The sequence below is a fragment of the Panicum hallii genome, chromosome 1 (assembly GCF_002211085.1).
Source record: "Panicum hallii strain FIL2 chromosome 1, PHallii_v3.1, whole genome shotgun sequence".
NCBI lineage: Eukaryota > Viridiplantae > Streptophyta > Magnoliopsida > Poales > Poaceae > Panicum > Panicum hallii.
In genome coordinates this window covers 53,010,097-53,027,565 of record NC_038042.1, presented here as the reverse complement: position 1 = coordinate 53,027,565, position 17,469 = coordinate 53,010,097, and the positions used below count along the sequence as shown (strand labels likewise).

Genomic DNA, 17,469 nt, shown 5'->3' with positions numbered 1-17,469 from the left:
CACCTCAGTCCTGCAGCACATCCATACTACTCCAGTAGCCGACTCCAGTAAGGCAGTAATCTGTACTAGCAAGGCAATCGGTTACTGGGGAAAAACCCGTTACCGGAGAGCTGAGGCAACGACTGGCAGCGTTGCAGACGGAGTCACGGTCACATCGCCGCTCTCAGTCGAGATCGGATCTCGCAGCTACGTCTGGTTGGAATGCACAAAGCGCCTCTCCCTCGTATGAATGCGCATCGACATCCTGTTCGATACTCAAATGGGCAGGAACCTGACGGGGCAGAGGACCAAAAAAAGGCTGCATTTCCGGTCCTGCCTGTAACTGAAATGGGCCCTGGCCAGTGGCCACCAGTTTCTCTCAACCTGCCCCAGCCTTGCTTCCTCTGCCTGGCGGCTCCGCGCGCCACCAGTCGTCGACTGGCCGGCGCTCGCGACCGTGCCGTTGGGCTGGCTGCCGCATGGCACTCGCCTCGCCATGTTTACCTGGGACCTGGCCCCTCCTGGTCACGGCCTCACGGGCCGCGCATGGCAGATTGACATGGCTGCCGGGGATAGGCCAGTGGCCACCAGTTTCTCTCAACCTGCCCCAGCCTTGCTTCCTCTGCCTGGCGGCTCCGCGCGCCACCAGTCGTCGACTGGCCGGCGCTCGCGACCGTGCCGTTGGGCTGGCTGCCGCATGGCACTCGCCTCGCCATGTTTACCTGGGACCTGGCCCCTCCTGGTCACGGCCTCACGGGCCGCGCATGGCAGATTGACATGGCTGCCGGGGATATTTTGTCGACTCCTTGCTGCTGAATGCTGATCGTATCTGCGCGCAGCGCCACGCCCTGCTGAAGTACTGAAGTGCTCGTCCTGTCTTCCATGACTGGTCTCAGGCTCTCAGATCGGGCACGTGGTCGATCTGCAGCGCACAGGAAAGCAGCAGTGCTCTGGGCTTGTGCAACACGAGCTGAGCTGTGAGCTTGCCGAGCAGCTGCAGACAGATTTTTGCTGCGGCCAAAATGGCACCCCGTGCGTGAGGGTAGGTGCGAGTGCGAGGGAACCGCAGCCAAGACGTGCAGCCGCCTGCGGGGATGCCCTGGACGATGGACGGCGATGGCAAGTCATACGTGGACAGACAGGCGCCGAACCCTGCGAGAAGCGAGTAACGGCTCTCGACAGGTCGGAGCAGAACAAAAATTGCGTTTGGGACTGCAAAATGTCACGGAAAAATGTGCTCATTTTTGATAGGCAGGGTCGATGCCGGCGGCCGGGCGTGTACGCACCCCTTCCACATGCATCTCCTTGCTCTCTCGTCCTACCTACCCGCCTCCCCCTCCAGTGCGTCGCGCGCTCCTCTCCCTCGCCTACCTCCGTGGTCCCTGCTAGTCTGTTGCTGTATTTATTTCCACCTCCGCTCCCCCTCTTCTTCTCCAGTCTCGAGCACCATTCTAAGAAGCCCGAGCACTGATACGAACTCGCAAGAAAGAGATTTCTTGTGCAGTTCGGTGTGATTGTGTGAAGGCTCCGGTTTGTCGGCGGCCATCCCAAGAAGGTCTCTGTTTCGTGAAAAGCAGAGGAGATGATCACGGTGGCAGCACCGGAGGCGCAGCCGCAAGCGGCGGGAGCGGTCGCGGTGGCGGAGATGGTGGCGCCGGAGGTGACCGTGTTCCGGTCGAAGCTGCCGGACATCGAGATCCCCAGCCACCTGCCTCTGCACGAGTACTGCTTCGCCCGGGCGGCGGAGCTCCCGGACGCGCCGTGCCTCATCGCGGCGGCCACGGGGACGACGTACACCTACGCCGAGACGCGCCGCCTGTGCCGCAAGGCCGCCGCGTCGCTGCGCGGGCTCGGCGTCGGCCAGGGCGACCGCGTCATGATCCTGCTCCAGAACTCCGTCGAGTTCGTGCTCACCTTCTTCGGCGCGTCGTTCCTGGGCGCGGTCACCACCGCCGCCAACCCGTTCTGCACGCCGCAGGAGATCCACAAGCAGTTCAAGGCGTCCGGCGCGAGGCTCATCGTCACCCAGTCCGCCTACGTCGACAAGCTCCGCCACGAGGCCTTCCCGAGGATCGACGCGGCGGGGAGCGAAGGCGAGGGCAATGCCCTCACCGTCGTCACCGTCGACGACGCGGCCAGCACCCCGGAAGGCTGCCTGGCGTTCTGGGAGCTGGTGGCGTCCGCCGACGAGGCCGCCCTCCCGGAGGTGTCCATATCCCCCGACGACCCCGTGGCGCTGCCCTTCTCGTCGGGTACGACGGGGCTGCCCAAGGGCGTGGTGCTGACGCACGGCGGGCAGGTGTCCGGCGTGGCGCAGCAGGTGGACGGCGCGAACCCGAACCTGTACATGCGGGAGGGCGACGTCGCGCTCTGCGTGCTGCCGCTGTTCCACATCTTCTCGCTCAACTCGGTGCTGCTATGCGCGCTGCGGGCCGGCGCGGCGGTGATGCTGATGCCCAGGTTCGAGATGGGCGCGATGCTGGAGGGCATCCAGCGGTGGCGCGTGACGGTGGCCGCCGTCGTGCCGCCGCTGGTGCTCGCGCTGGCCAAGAATCCCGCGCTGGAGAAGTACGACCTGAGCTCCATCCGGATCGTGCTCTCCGGCGCCGCCCCGCTCGGCAAGGAGCTCGTCGACGCGCTCCGCGCGCGCGTGCCGCAGGCCATCTTCGGGCAGGTCAGTGTCTACTGTCACGATGCCGTCTCTGCTTCACTGGTTCACTCAGATTACAGCCATCGTTTGGGGGAAAACAACTTCAATTAAAAATCTCAATGAACATAGAATTTGTAGCCAACTGTCGCTTATCCTTTGCATGATGTGAACTTTTACATCCCTTGAGGCACCGATGCAGGCGCGTTCGGTTCCGGAGGACTAAACTTTAGACCGGTCACGTTAAAGAGAATTCTATCATTTAGGAACGTTAAATAAAATCTAATTACAAAACTAACTGCAGAATCCTCAGGCTAATTTGCGATACTGCGATACGAATCTAATGAAATATAGTAATCTATGATTAGCAGATGATTACTATAGCATCAATGTAGTAAATCATAGATTAGTTGGGCTCATTAAATTTGTCTCGCGAATTAGCACCCATCTTTGAAAAGGTTGTGTAAACAGTTTTTATTTAATATTTTAAATGGTAAAATTTTCTTTGATACGATAATTTTAAATTTAGCTAACGCAACGGCAGTTGTTCAGTCCGGAACCAGACACGGAGAATACTCCACGTACACCTTGAGCTACCGGGCTACCATCCCAGAAAGAACGCCTCGAGCCATTGGATCCCATCCCTAGTCCTAAACTATACTAACGAGCAACACGACTGCTCGGTACTTGCCGGACGGAGACGTGCACGCCGTGATTTTTTTTTCACAAAGTGCCAACGCCTGGAACCCTGGACGTACGCGCCGCAGGCAAGGCATCGATGCGGGTTGACCGCAACGTGTAGTCCGGAGTCCAGGGGTCGAAAACCATCACCGCGCGTGGTACCCACCCCTCCACATCTGAGCCTCTCGTTCCACCTACCACCACGGCCACACGGCCCACCTCGTCGCCACTCTCCACCGGCGACACCCCATGCCGCCGCCGTCGGCCGAGCTGACTGTCGTTGGCGTGACTTCACAGGGGTACGGGATGACGGAGGCCGGGCCGGTGCTGTCCATGTGCCCGGCGTTCGCCAAGGAGCCGTCGCCCGCCAAGCCGGGGTCGTGCGGCACGGTGGTGCGCAACGCGGAGCTCAAGGTGGTGGACCCGGACACGGGCCGCTCGCTCGGCCGCAACCTCCCCGGCGAGATCTGCATCCGGGGCCCCCAGATCATGAAAGGTAGGTGCGCGCGTTCGGCTAGCAGTTTCGGCGCGTAGCGCGCGCCACCGTGGGGCCACCATTGACCGACCGATGCCGGCGCAGGGTACCTGAACGACCTGGAGGCCACCGCGAGGACGATCGACGTCGACGGCTGGCTCCACACCGGCGACATCGGCTACGTCGACGACGACGAGGAGGTCTTCATCGTCGACCGCGTCAAGGAGCTCATCAAGTTCAAGGGCTTCCAGGTACACAGCAAGCCCTGATAGCCACGAGTTCACGACCGTTTCAGCCTTTCGCGTTTCTGAGAACTGCCGCTGTGACACCCGTGCAGGTGCCGCCGGCCGAGCTCGAGGCGCTGCTGCTCGCGCACCCTTCCATCGCCGACGCCGCCGTCGTCCCGTAAGGCCACCATTTCGGTTGCTCCGAAATCATCAAATCAAATCACACGCAGGAAGAATTGACCGGATGTATGCGCATGGCAGGCAAAAGGATGACGCCGCCGGCGAGGTCCCGGTCGCCTTCGTGGTCCGCGCCGCCGACTCCGACATCGCAGAGGATGCCATCAAGGAGTTCATATCCAAGCAGGTACGATTTCATGGTCGCGTCGAACAATACGCACGTCACGGTTGGACGCCGTCTTGGTGATTGTTGATGGACGCTGCCGAAGCAGTTTCTGACCACATTTTGTGTGCCCAGGTGGTGTTCTACAAGAGGCTGCACAGGGTGTACTTCACCCACTCCATCCCCAAGTCGGCGTCGGGGAAGATACTGAGGAGAGAGCTGCGGGCCAAGCTCGCCGCACCCGCGCCCGCCTGAGCAGCTGCAGGCTCAGACTCTTGCCTTGCTACGTGCATTCATTTGGTAGTGGTACTGTAGTGCCGTTCAGTGTATGTGTATGACCGTGTACCGGGATTGCAAGATGTATTCATATGCTTTGTAAGCGAATGCGCTCAGTTGAGATCGCCATTTATTTGGTGACGATGTGGCATCGATAAGAATGGCTGATTTTGACCCCATCTCACAGTTCACATAGCTGGCATGTAGAGAGACCAGTGATAAACGAGACTACTGTTCAGATCTGCTCGATTAGCTAAACCAGAACAGATGAGCTTGAAATGGTCACTGAAGGGAGGAGCAAAGATTCAGTTAAAATATTTTTTTTCCATCGAGGCAGAATTCACCATCAAATACATTCATGGGACTCCTCCATGAAACCAGATGATTGAGAGAGTGCAGCAACTTAACAACTGGACAAACTGAAAAAAGGGGCAGGTATGATCGTATGAGAATAAACAAGCGATCCAAATCCTACAGAATCTGCAATCTTCTACCGACTGAGTACAGCACCATAAAATAGCAAGTACTGGGTGCGATCACGGAAAGGTGCTTAAAAGCTGATCAGGTCATCTTTCTTGGGATCCGGCTTTTTGGGCGCTTCCTGGGAACTGCTACCTCCCTTCTTGCCAAATATCATCTCGTCGAGATCATCAAGGATATCGTCATCTCCACCTGACCTTGCCCTAGCAGCAGCTGGTTTTCTGACCAGGGAATCTTCGGTGCCAACAGCAGTGGAATCTTCGTGTTCTGTGGCAATCGGTATGACCACTGGACGCTGTTCTGCTTGCTCCGAGGCCCTGGGTTGCTTCATCTCTTCATATTTGGATAGCACTTTCTGAATCTCATCATTCACACTCAAGGCCTCAAAGAGCACAGCTTCGTTGTCACCAACTGTCTCAATGATTCTCTGGATAGTGTGCTGAGATTGGTAGCATTGTTGCACAAGAGTGGCTGTTAAGTCATCCTATGACAGCAATAAAACTAGTCAGAACACTATCTTTACAGGATTTAATTTGTATTTGCTTAACAATGATGGTGCTTACTAAATTCTTCATTAGTCTTCCATGCCCTTAGTAAAGCATGTTAAAGCACAATACAAAATCTACCAATTCAGGATGCACAACAGAAAAGGAGTAAATATTTCAACATGCCCTCCCTATACTACAACAGATGCAGGTGCTAGAATGCAGTGAGTGTTATTGTAACAGGGAAAGCAGTTAGCACACAGCTCAACAAGCAACATGGAGTACTTTACCAGTCATTCTGATTTCTAAGGAAACTGTAAAGTATGCATTATATTAGATTAATAATCAACATGAACAGCAAAATTATCACTTGTAAATAAAGTACAGGATCACTTTGTCACCATAGTTCAGGAACAGCAAGAGAAACACATTCACCTGCCCAAAGTATTTTCAACCGATGACAAGACACAAGCAATATCCAAGTTACTCAAATGTGGAAATAGCTATTCACGTCATGATGCTAGAAAAAGTAGGCAAATAGAGTAAAAGAAAAATTAAATGAATTTGGGACACAGCTACAGAAAATGTAGTTACCTGCAAAGCATCCTGCTCAGGGGAAGAGGAAAGAACAGTCGAAAGAAGTTCTATGCTGTTACGAGCAACATCAAATGCTTCTTTTGTTTCTTCGGCAGTATATGTATGAACATGCACGTCTTCAAAAGCATGGTGGGGCAAGTTCGCATCAACATCAGCTTCAGCAACTGATCGTGGGGGAGTAAATATGGGAGCCAAGCTCTCATTGTCACGTCCAGGAAACCGCACTCCTCTTGATTTCAAGCTCTACACAAGAAGGAAATGATCATGTTATAATATAGAAATTGGCAAGGATTACGTTGAATATGCCCAACCAAACTTTTAAAACTTTGACAGCAAATATATTTCGAAGAACGGCATCACATGCACTGCCATGTCATCATAGTTTTTTCTTTCTACAATATTGTCAGAAGTAATATTGAATGACATGAATTAAATTTTGTGTTGATGTCTAAAATAATCAAGTAAGATATAGAGGAAGTGATAACATCAAATGTGGCATGAAAACAACGTGTAAATAATATAGCTAGAACTATAGGAATGATACTGATGCTGCCTAAGGTCTACCAATGAAGTACTTGGTGACCTAGCTGTAGAAAACTATAACCATAAAAAAGATGTCCATAAATCCAAAGTACAAAAAGTATGAAATCCATGTGAAGCATAAATATCCCAGTGAATGAAGCAATGTATGCTCTAGAGCAAACTTACTTCAGCATGTTGCTCTTAAATTGGATTGTTCTGTAATCTCTATACTAGCATCATGGATAAACACATACTAGTTTTACTTTCTTGTTGGCATGAAGTAGCAGAAGAAAATGAACCACTGCTGTATAATACTAGTATGAGTCGATTGAAACAGACACAAGTTACGCAGTTTATTTGGTTGAAACAAGGGTAACCAAAATGAAGGCATGTGTTTGCATACCTTGTAGGTTTCCTCATAGACTGGCAGGTAGCGTAGCTCATCACCAGACTCCCCCCACGCTTCAATCAGCATAAGGGCCTTGTTCCTGTTATTGACAACTGTCTGAGGGTCATCAATCAGCCTAACCATCTCGTCAAGAACCCGCTCAGCTGCAACCTCCGAGAAGGCCTTCTCGCAGTTCTTCACAATAGTCTCGAGCAGAATCAAGGAGAGGTACTGGATCCTCGCATCCTTCAGCATGATCCGCTTCTTGATGCCACGGATGAGCTCCACACTGTTGACCTTCTCCGTGTTGATCAGGTCGCAAATCTCCAAGTTCAAGTTCCAGTCAGGCCCATCCAGGTTCTCTGAAGTGGCGTCCTCAACAATCTTGTCAGCCGGAGTCTGCCCCTGGAACAACTCCTTCATCTTGAAGCTCATGGAGCTCATGCCGGCCGTCATCTTCTTGCTGACCTCCGTCCCGGTGATCTTGAGGCGCTCGCCAAAGGCGCTAACCTTGTCCATCAGGTTGTCACTCATTTTCGCTGCAGAATCAACAAAAAGGCGTCTCACAGTAAGATAACACATGGACGTGATGATTAGTCTAAATCTCAGGGGCCATGGCGAATTTCACGCGGGCGTTGAAATTGAAACTGTAGACTAACGTTGCGGTTGCGCGCAACGGAAGCAAAACCTAACTGGACCCAGTATATGGTTTCGATTAGCAAATCCGCAAAGAAAAACGAACTCCTAGAAGATTCCTCCAAGGAGGCTAGGGTTTACTCACCAACACCAACAAACTAAAAGAACAGTTGATTCAAGCCGATCTCCACCCGACGGCAGTTCAGCAACAGTCGAGGGCGGCGGAAAGGAAGGACGCCGACGCCCCCCGACGAGAGAAGACTCCGGTCCTCGAGCGCAGCGGCGGCGGAAGAGAGAGATGAAACGGGTTGTGACTTGTGAGGGGGAAAATTCGGGGGAGCGGCAGGGGAGGAAGATCCGGGTACTGGACGCGGAATTTCGGGGGGAGCAGGAGAAGCGGATTAGGAGCAGGGGTTGGGTGGGGGGTGCAGCGTACCTCCGCGACGGAATCGACGAACGAACAATCCAACAACAGGAGCGAGCGGCTTCTCTTGGCTTGGCCCCTGGATTTGTCTTTCCGCGTCGTTGCTTCCTGGCGAGTTCTCGTGCGGTGCCTTGCAGTTGCGGCCTCTTTTGTGTCACTTCGGTTATTGCTTCTAGACCAATCCATGATCTTTGTTTATATACGACTCTAGAATCGTAAATGTTTTAGTGATATTTGCGTATTTTTAACCATACTAGATGAATGAGGAAATTGGTAACCCATCGCATAAATTCCTCTCTTTTCCGGGGTGTATACAGCATTCACCGCAGGCTCCGACCTGGCAGTTTGGAGAAGACGCACAAGCAGGGTCAACGCGCCAAACGCGTACTGCGTACACAGATGATGCAGAGCAATATTCCCTCGGCGGCGGCTGACGAGTCACACATGCCACGACTTTTGAAAGGTGCCGTGTACCGACCACCACCGCCAAACATCACGACGCGCGGGGCAGGCACGGCCGGTCGGCAGGCAACATCACAACAGCCCCGGCTTAAAAGAATTCGCACGTGGCGCAACGGACAATCCACACCGAACACTTTCTGGTCGTAGTGCTTAATCCTGCAATCAACAACTGGGGATGGAAGCTGCCAATTTGCCAAACAGCACAGGATACGTGAAGCCATTCTAGTTGCACAAATGGCGTCTAGCTAGAACAGGTTACAGATGGACGCGCCTTATAGACATTACCACCACCAGTTAACCGCAAAAGCAATTTCACCAAGTTACCAGTTACATGAGGCCAGGAACCTTATAATAGGTTGAGGCAACAGTTTACTTAAATAACAAAAGGTTCATACATGAGCATACCACAGTTCTAGCCTGAAAAGACTGGTAAGTGTGAAACAGCACAGCTCCATCGGAAATTCAGAATGTTCAGTTACATAACAGATTGAGTGGATTGCTCAACATACATAGCATTGGCACCATCGGTGAAACAATAACTTCTTGTAGAACTCTACCACACCATGGCCATAACCTCATAAATTATTGTCTTGAATTTTTTGAAGATTGCAGTGCGAGGTACCTACAAACAGAATTCAAACATCTCAGATCCATGATAGAACGGGTATCGTAGAATGGTAACATGCAGTGCAGAAATGGCATCAGGAATCAAGTGTCAGATAATTAATAGAATTGATGAACAGGCTTTACGAGTTCAGAACTTCATGATTTTTGAGGCCCTTATAGTTATATCCCCAAATAATTTGTGCCAATCAACATTATCTCTTCATCTTTCCTTAATTATTTAGTGCAAATAAGTACTCTCTCTTTTGAGACAATGGCAGGAGCTGATGCGTTGATGGAGAAGTGAATGCAAATAACAATGCAAAATGTGGGGACAGCTACAAGCATTAAGAAGCGTGTATGATTGATTGCAAAGGAATCCAAAATTAATAGAGATCCAGAAGGCATCACTGCAATCCGAGCACAGTCCAAACCCAAAGTTCAAAGAAAAAGTTCAAGGGATTGGGATTACCTGCCAGTGTAGAACCCAGCCGCATACCATGCATTTAAGAGAACAGCAAGATCACTATCTGCTCCAGTTATATCAAGATTCGGTTTCATGCCCATACTTGTGCTTTCATCCTTTCCAGTTTCTGACTCGGTTTCTACATTGAGGAGAAAAGGTGACTTTGTGAGAGAACATAGTGCATTACCCGATATGTGTTCCATGTTCACCCAATTAGTATTGCAGAAGAATGTGAGTTTTTGGGTCATTCTGCTTGAGTATAATGTGCAGTACATGCATCCAACCAGCTACTCCTGCAAACATATTTTGAGACGTCTACAGAAGAAGCACAGTAGACACAATGCCACTACTTCAAACAAGAAGTTACTTACTTTGGGATCCAGGCTGTCCAGATACTGTACTGCTCATAAAATTCAAGGCACCTTCAGCGGTCATCATTGCAGCCTTAGCAACTTGGTCACCATTTGGAGATAAATTTTTTGGTGGCTTCGTGAAGTTTGAAACGCTGGGGTATGTGGTGCTTGCACCAGGACACTGATCACCTGAAAAATGAATCACATCATGTAGTCACGCCATACAGGCAAAGGAATACGCACAATCTATATGAACAGACGAACAAAGCACAGAACCAAAGTAGGCACCTACAAGTCAATGATACACTGCAGCCACCATTAGGCGGCATAAAAGCAGAACCTTCACTTGGTTGGCCAGCTGAACAGCAGGAGACAGATACCAGGGGAACATTCCAGTAGCAGCATGAGGATTGAGTGGTAGATGAGTGAGGATCTGGAGCTGTGGCACTGTAGGCAGGAATTTGCTGCTGTTGGGTTGTAGAAGCATATCCTGATGCTTGATAATTCCAGTAGTTCGTCTGTTGGAGTTGCTGAAGAACGTTCCGACTCTTCTCCTCAAGCTCATAGTACTGTCTGAGCAATTCGTTGTACTCAAATGTTTGCTGGCTTGAGCTCACATTTCCATCAGCATCAGTAGCATTTGAAGAGAGTGTCTTAGACTCTGAACCATGTGTCTCTTTCCCGGGATCAGTTTCTTGAAGAGGAGCTTGCTCAACTGCCTGTCTTTCTTCAGAGGGCTGCTGCGGTGTCCCCACCAGACCACAGGGTGTGTTGTCACAGTTGGCACCTTTCTCTTTGTGCCTTTAAAACACACAAATGAAATTAAACTTGATCACTTCTCACAAGAATGGATGCAAAGACAATACCACAACAATTTAAAATTGGGTACATAAATGACAAATGCTCATGCAGGGTATGTGAAAGATAGATCAAGTTGAAGAGAAAAGTTAATATCTTTAGTCTGATGTGCATTCCATATGAATTAAAACTGAAAAGAAAGGAAATTGCAATAGCCCACAGCAAGTGAATGGGGTTTTCAAATACCAATCTGCATCTCAATTCCTTACAATCTCATATCCGCAACTTTTATGTGATTTCAGATTCCCCCATGTGCCAGTTTACCAGCCAATGTAGCTATAGTTTGGCCTCTAGCATCATCTGACTCGTCTCATGTACCTAGGTGCTATAGATGCTCCATGCATGAATTATTGTGCCTAAACTCAAGTAGGACAATCTTGATGGTGAGCATGGCAAACTCTCAGAAAACTCTTTGGCAAAGGGAAAAGGCCAAATCATCCGTGAGGTTATGCAAAATAACATCGGTTGGTAAATGGGCACATGGGGGGGATTTGAAAACATATAAAACTTGTAGTCAGAATTGAAACACAGGTGGGTATTTGAACACCCATGGGTTTTGCAATTTTCTCAATAAAAATAACTCAGCACCTCCAGTTATCTGACACTTAGCACTTCTGGTACTGATCAGACAAGATGGTTTACTACAAACTATCTGGCAGCATATGGTGACTAGTTTTCCCCCAAAAGGGTTGGATTTGGCAAACCCAAGAACACATGGTGAAATCTGGCTGCTTCTTAGGTTTTTCCTTCACCAATGGACATGTTTGTACAACATTCGTTGGGAATACTAGGTAGCATTAAGTAGACAGAATTAGATGGCCTTAAAGAATAACCTGTGATGGCCAGGATCTAACAAAATACATGTCTAGTTGATGATTGCATAACGTTGTCATCTCCATTAATCAAAAAATGAGCTCTAAATAGAACATTCAGAAACAATATGGTAACAGCAAACAGCTATATTTTTTTTTTCATATGGCCACCCTGTTTCTACTGACCTCAACAATCATGCAAGTCTAAGTATACCATCAGTAGTTACTAACAAAATTCATGTAACATTACAGTTTCTTCAGATAGCATCAACACGAACTAACAACCAGTCCACCGCATAACAAATTGTCAGCGTCGAGTGAAGCTAAAAGCATCAGTCTACTTACTCATCCTCTGATTCAGCAGTGATGGGTTCCTCTACTTCTGCAGTAGTAGCAGCAGCTGGTTCTGGCTTTTCATCCTCACATGGCGTTGCCCAGTTGATCTTGCCATGCATTTCCTGCCAATCATCAACGTTAGCCCAATGCAAGCAAACATTCCGACTAATTGGAAAAGGGGGAGATACACGAACATTATATTCCTTATAAATGAATTCGTAAGCACGAAGCCAATGAAGCAAAATCGACTCAGCTCTCCAACCCCCAATCCGAATCTCCAGCGCCCACCCCACCTACCCTACCATCTCCGACCATCTCACCGACAACGTAGCCGGCCCATTTCAACTTGTCCCGCAAAGCCCTCAAAACCCTAAACCCTAGCATCAGTTGCGGCGAAAGGCGGCGATCCGCGAAGCCGTCGAGACCGGAGACGAGCAAGCGTACCTTGTAGGTGGCGACGGCGCGGTCGAAGGCGTCCACCAGCGCGGAGTCGTCCCACAGCTCGCCGCCCTTGCCCATCTCCGAATCGCGCCGACCTCTCTCGCCCTCGCGGCTTCCTTGCACACTGCTCCTCTGCTGCTACGCCCAAATGGAAGCCAGGGAAGGGAAGGAAAGGCGCATTCGCGAAGGAAGGCAGAAAACCGACGCACCCGGCAGGTAAGCCCAGTCAGGCCCACCATGACGCCCATATGAGCCGGCCCACCATGACGCATCGGCATCAAGTCTCGTACTGGGCTGGGGGCTGTCCCACGCGTTTGGAGCGGGCATTCTATACATCTTCCGGAAGAAAGAACCCAGGTAACTTCCAGTTTTTGAGATTCGTGCGAGCCAAGTCGTCCGTCGGATTCCACCGCACGTTTCTTTCCTCTCGCCGTCTCGCGCCCCCGCCTGCTCCGCCGCTGCTGCCCTGCTTGCGTCGCCGCCCGCTCACGCCACCAATAGCTTCTCCATCGCCTCTGTGATCCATTTTTGAGGTTCAAGGGTGCTGGGAACTCCGGTGTGGTGGGTAGTAGAAGCTTCTCAGGTAGCACCAAGCGGTAGCATCTTTGTCTCTCAGACAACAGCGGCCGTCTCGCTGGAGGGGAAGAAGGCAAATATGGAGACGTGCTGAGCAGTGGCGGAACATGGAGCTAAAACAAGAGGGGGCTAGTTGAGCTTACTCTTATGGATTTGTGCTCGTAGAATTACCTGAACAAGTACAGTATAGATGTAGACTTACAGTGAGGCAGCGCGTGGAAGAAGTAGGGATCAGTGCCCAGTTTCGCCTCCACGACGGTCCGCCCTTGATGCTGAGGAAGAAGAATGCTTAGGCAGCGTCACGGGCTCAACAAGGAAGAAGAAGAAATCGAAGTCATGGGCCAAATGTTGGAACTAATATTTTCAAGATGTTGATCTAGGTTTTGAAAATGGTTGAATCCACTCTTTCAAAATGTTGATACAGGTTCTGAATGTGGTAAAAAAATTTCTTTAAAAATGATGATCTATGCTTTAGAAAATGTTGAATCTAGTCCTTTCAAATGTTGATCTATGTTTTAAAAAATGTTGAATGTTGTCATTTGAAATGTTGATCAAGGTGCTTATGATTTTGAATCCATTTTTACCAAAATGTTGAATAAACAAACACATATTAGTAGATCAATAGTAGAATCGTTTGCTTAGCGTCAAAACTGAACGGGCTTACTATTGGACACTTGGACATAACTTGCTACTTCTAATTTGGGCCTGCTGGGCTTAAAGTTTCATAAGCTAGCTAACTTCCGCGAGACATATAGGAGCACCCCGTTTGGTGGGCTATGCGTAAGGTAGGTCCGACGGCCCATTCGAACTCGAGGCCAAGGCTCTGCTGATTTGCTGTGGCCTGGTGAGTCCCGTCCCGACGGAGGAGGAAGCAGCAAAAAATCGCAGAACACAAGGGAGCAACGCGTCCTGTCACGGAGACGCAGGAAAAAAAAAAGGAGAAGGGAGGCGAGCGCCACGCGAAGGTCACGTCGCATCCACGACGTGTTCGCGCCCTTACTCCTCGGCTCATCCCTCTCGTGCGCGCATGTGAGCACGGGGGGCGTCCGTACAGTGCCGGAAATGGGCGGCGATCAGTTTCCAAACAAAGAGGATGGTGGTTAGTCAGTCGCTCAGTCTCACGTCACGCGTTGCTTATTTGTTTTTTTTTCTTTTCCTTTGTCGAAGCAGTGTCCAAAACTGCGAGTCGCGTGGCAATCAATCATCTGTTCCTGCTCTCGACGCCTACATTATGCTGATAATGTCTTTTCAGTGCGTAGTAAAAGTGTAAAACTCCATTTTTTTTGTACAGCTCGGATGCTACTGCTTGCATTTATTTTTTACCTGCACATTTTAACCTTGCTGCTGGCGCGGTGGAGAGAGAGAGAGAGAGAGAGATGGCAGAGCAGAAAAGGAGGACAGGGGTTGGGGCCTTGAATGCCGGGCGGGCGGGCGGGTGGACGGAGGCATGTCTGGTCGCCGTCAGGGCTCGGGGCGGACGGATGGGTGGTATCCCCATTGGTCGCCAACGCTGCGCCGGCCTGCCGCTGCCTTTCAATCGCAGCGACCGAGGCGGCCACAGCGCCAGCTCCCATCCCACAGCGACCCGGCACTCTGCCCGCGTCGCCTTCGCTTGACGTGATGAGACGGACCTCCTCCTCCTCCTCTCTCTCTCTCTCTCTCTCTCTCTCTCTCTCTCTCTCTCTCTCTCTCTCTCTCTCTCTCTCTGGCCATGGCCATGGCCATGGCCATGCACGGCCCACGGCCACTGTTGCGACTGCACCTGCCGCTGCCTGCCCCTACCGGGCAGGCTAGCAGCAATTGTTTAGGAGTAGGAGTAGGCGCTGCAGCTGTAGCTGCTGCTTCTCGATCGCTTGTTGCTTCTCCTTGGGGCACCCCCCAATCATAGCGTAATGGAGTGCCTCATCATTCATTTCCCCCCGCTTCTCCTCTGCGCGCGTTTCCTCTGCTCAAGCCTTTCCTTCCTCGGCCGGCGTGCAGTCTCTGCTCCCTGCTCCGCCCCGTCCGTCCACAGATTCTTCCGCCTGCAGCTTGTGCTCCTCTTCTCCTCAACAGGAAAAGAAAGAGCCAACACCTGCTGTAGCTAGCTACCATCCCAATTTCTTGCGCCCGTAATGCACCAAATATAAATTCGATTTGCCAAACTAGGACAAATTTGAATCCTATTGTCTGTGACAGCGCATGGTGTTTGATTGAGGCATTGAAATTTAAAATGCACGGCCGAGTCCAGTCCTGGTGACTGCATCGATGGAGAGCTCGGTTCCATCAGCGACGACGGATGACCACGTGCTGCGTGCATCTTCTGTCACGCCATGCAAGGGCTGCTGGTAGCTTTCGGTGCCTGCTGCGTGCTTCAAAGTCAGTGCGAGTTCGAACGCAGGCGGCGACGCAAGGGCAAGGCAACCGAGGATCGGACGGAGCAAGTGGCCGGCTCCGTCGTCCAGTCCCGTCCCTCGCGGACACGGAGGCCGCGCCCGTACGCGCGAGCTGACCCGAGAGAGGAAGCCACCAAGCCCCAGTGCATGGCGACCTGCCATGGCTGCAGGAGAGGAGAGGCCGCCGTAGGGCTAGCTAGCTAGCCGGAGCCCGGAGGCGCGGCGGCCAAGCGAGCAAGCGTCCCTGCCGGCGGGCCCCCGGCCCTGGCCTCGCATGCATGCGTGCCCGGGTGGGGGAGTGCATGGATCCCGCGGAAATCACGCGCCGCTGGACTCTTCTCCCTGGCCGTCTCGGTGCGTGCGTGCGTGCGTGCATGGCGGGTCGCGACGCGGTCAACCACGCAAGCTCCCTCGCTCTCGCAGAGTCTGCGGCTCTGCGCGTGTTGCGCTTGCTTGCGCTGCTTGGCTTGCAGTACGGACTGCCGGCCATGGCTGTGTGGCTTGACTCACCTTCATGCAAACATGCTCTTGTCGTTGAGACTTTGAGCCTTTGCAGGCAGCAGCGGAGCGTGACGCGTAAGCAAGAGGGGGCCAATTGCTCAACTATTTGTGCTAGTATAATTAGGACTACAGGTATAATTGCTCAACTACGGGTAAATCCTCCCCTATTAGTAGAATTTGTGCTGGGCAAAGGGGCAGTATGGTCTACACATAGCTCCGGCTCCGCCACTGTTTGCAGGCAAAGTTTATACTGGAAATTCGCACTAGAAATTGCAGCTAGCTAGACCGATCGGCGAGAAGATATCGATGTGAAGATAATGGATGCATCAGCAAATGCAAGAGGATCAGACTGATCGATCGTCAGGTTGGTAGTTTCGAAATGGTAAAAAACTCGGGGGACGGAGGAGCTGGGCTCGGGCAGAACGAGCGAGGCTAGGAAACAAAAGTAGGCGGCTAGAGGTAGGGGGCTAGTGAGGAGGGTAAACGGAGGTGGTCGGATCAAGGCTTTCCAAGAGAGGTCACTTCGGCCGGTCGATCCATCAGATTCAGGCGCGTCCATCCGTCCACCCATCCATGCGTCGTCGTCGTCCATCAGCTGCATGCCAGCAGGCCCAGCAGCACGCGCCCGGCTGGCGTCGACGTCCCAGCAGCCTCCCTCCCTCCCTCGCGTCGTCCTCCGCTCCGGGCTCCGGTCCTGAAAAGATTTGACTTCAATTCTTCCTTCTTCCGCGCACGCCTTTTCCCGATCGATCCCCTCCCTTCTCTTCTTCTTCTTTATTGTTGATTGACGCGAACAACTGCATGCGCGCATCCATTCCATGCATAGGGGTGTTCCCCAAATGGCCAAATTGACGCGCCTGCTGCTCTTGCAATTTGCTCCCGCGTTCATGCTCTTATTCACCTGCAATTTTTTTTACCGCTAGTATTCGACTTGTGTTGCAGTAAATTCCCCTGCGGTATGTAGGTCATAGGTGCAAGCTTCAGGTACTTCTTGGTGTACATATTACGTATGCACACAGTGCTGTAGAGAAGAAATCCCTATTTCTGACGTTGAACGTGTACATCGACGGTACCATATATGTACCATCGGTAGTTTTTTTAAAAAAATTTGTAGTTTTTTTCGTAAGCAAAAATATCAGTCAGAAATAAAGCAGAGTAAAGCGTAGTCGTGTATCAGTAGCATCAAACAAAAGTTGCGTAAGTTACAGCTGTATAGGTCTTCGTTTTTATTTGTTCCCCCTGATGAAATGAAATTGCAACCAAACTTTCAAGAGAACCTTGTACTCAGCTACTATCATTGATCACAGCCTTTCTTCAGTCATGGATCACTAAAAATCCGACCAGGTTGTACGCCTGGTAGACCAATCCAGGGCAAGAATCTATTCTAGCCTCGACGGAAAGCTAGCAGAGAGCAAGAATACTCCACGGTCCGTGCATATATATGGTCCATACACGCAAGCACATACACAACATACATGCGCTGCCTCTCTTTGCACACTTTTTGTGGCATGAGCATATAACAAAAGATA

General features: G+C 51.2%; 3 protein-coding genes across 5 annotated transcripts; 1 reads left to right on the top strand and 2 right to left on the bottom strand.

Annotated features, from left to right (window-relative positions):
• Positions 1-1,337: 1,337 nt before the first annotated feature.
• On the top strand, positions 1,338-4,804 carry LOC112885055 (probable 4-coumarate--CoA ligase 2). Its single transcript, XM_025950732.1, has 6 exons — positions 1,338-2,653; positions 3,605-3,803; positions 3,888-4,033; positions 4,120-4,187; positions 4,271-4,373; positions 4,485-4,804. Exons 1-6 carry the CDS (start codon positions 1,562-1,564, stop codon positions 4,602-4,604), a joined length of 1,728 nt encoding a protein of 575 aa, XP_025806517.1. The 5' UTR covers positions 1,338-1,561; the 3' UTR covers positions 4,605-4,804.
• Positions 4,805-4,927: 123 nt separating this feature from the next.
• LOC112885061 (TOM1-like protein 1) lies at positions 4,928-8,345 on the bottom strand. Of its 2 annotated transcripts, none has more exons than XM_025950751.1 (4): positions 8,170-8,345; positions 7,113-7,636; positions 6,185-6,430; positions 4,928-5,589 (listed from the first exon to the last, which is right to left on the bottom strand). In XM_025950751.1, the coding sequence occupies exons 2-4, from the start codon at positions 7,629-7,631 to the stop codon at positions 5,176-5,178; spliced, it is 1,179 nt and encodes a 392-aa protein (XP_025806536.1). In that variant the 5' UTR covers positions 7,632-7,636; positions 8,170-8,345; the 3' UTR covers positions 4,928-5,175. The 2 variants fall into 2 exon arrangements, with proteins under 2 accessions (XP_025806536.1, XP_025806528.1); XM_025950743.1 differs by having other exon boundaries at positions 7,879-8,328.
• A 549-nt stretch (positions 8,346-8,894) lies between these two features.
• LOC112885077 lies at positions 8,895-12,654 on the bottom strand. 2 transcript variants are annotated; one of them, XM_025950759.1, is made up of 6 exons: positions 12,492-12,654; positions 12,057-12,169; positions 10,334-10,842; positions 10,060-10,230; positions 9,695-9,827; positions 8,895-9,241 (listed from the first exon to the last, which is right to left on the bottom strand). In XM_025950759.1, exons 1-6 carry the CDS (start codon positions 12,564-12,566, stop codon positions 9,202-9,204), a joined length of 1,041 nt encoding a protein of 346 aa, XP_025806544.1. In that variant the 5' UTR covers positions 12,567-12,654; the 3' UTR covers positions 8,895-9,201. The 2 variants fall into 2 exon arrangements, with proteins under 2 accessions (XP_025806544.1, XP_025806549.1); XM_025950764.1 differs by lacking the exons at positions 8,895-9,241; positions 9,695-9,827 and adding an exon at positions 9,837-9,981.
• Between the last annotated feature and the right edge of the window lie 4,815 nt (positions 12,655-17,469).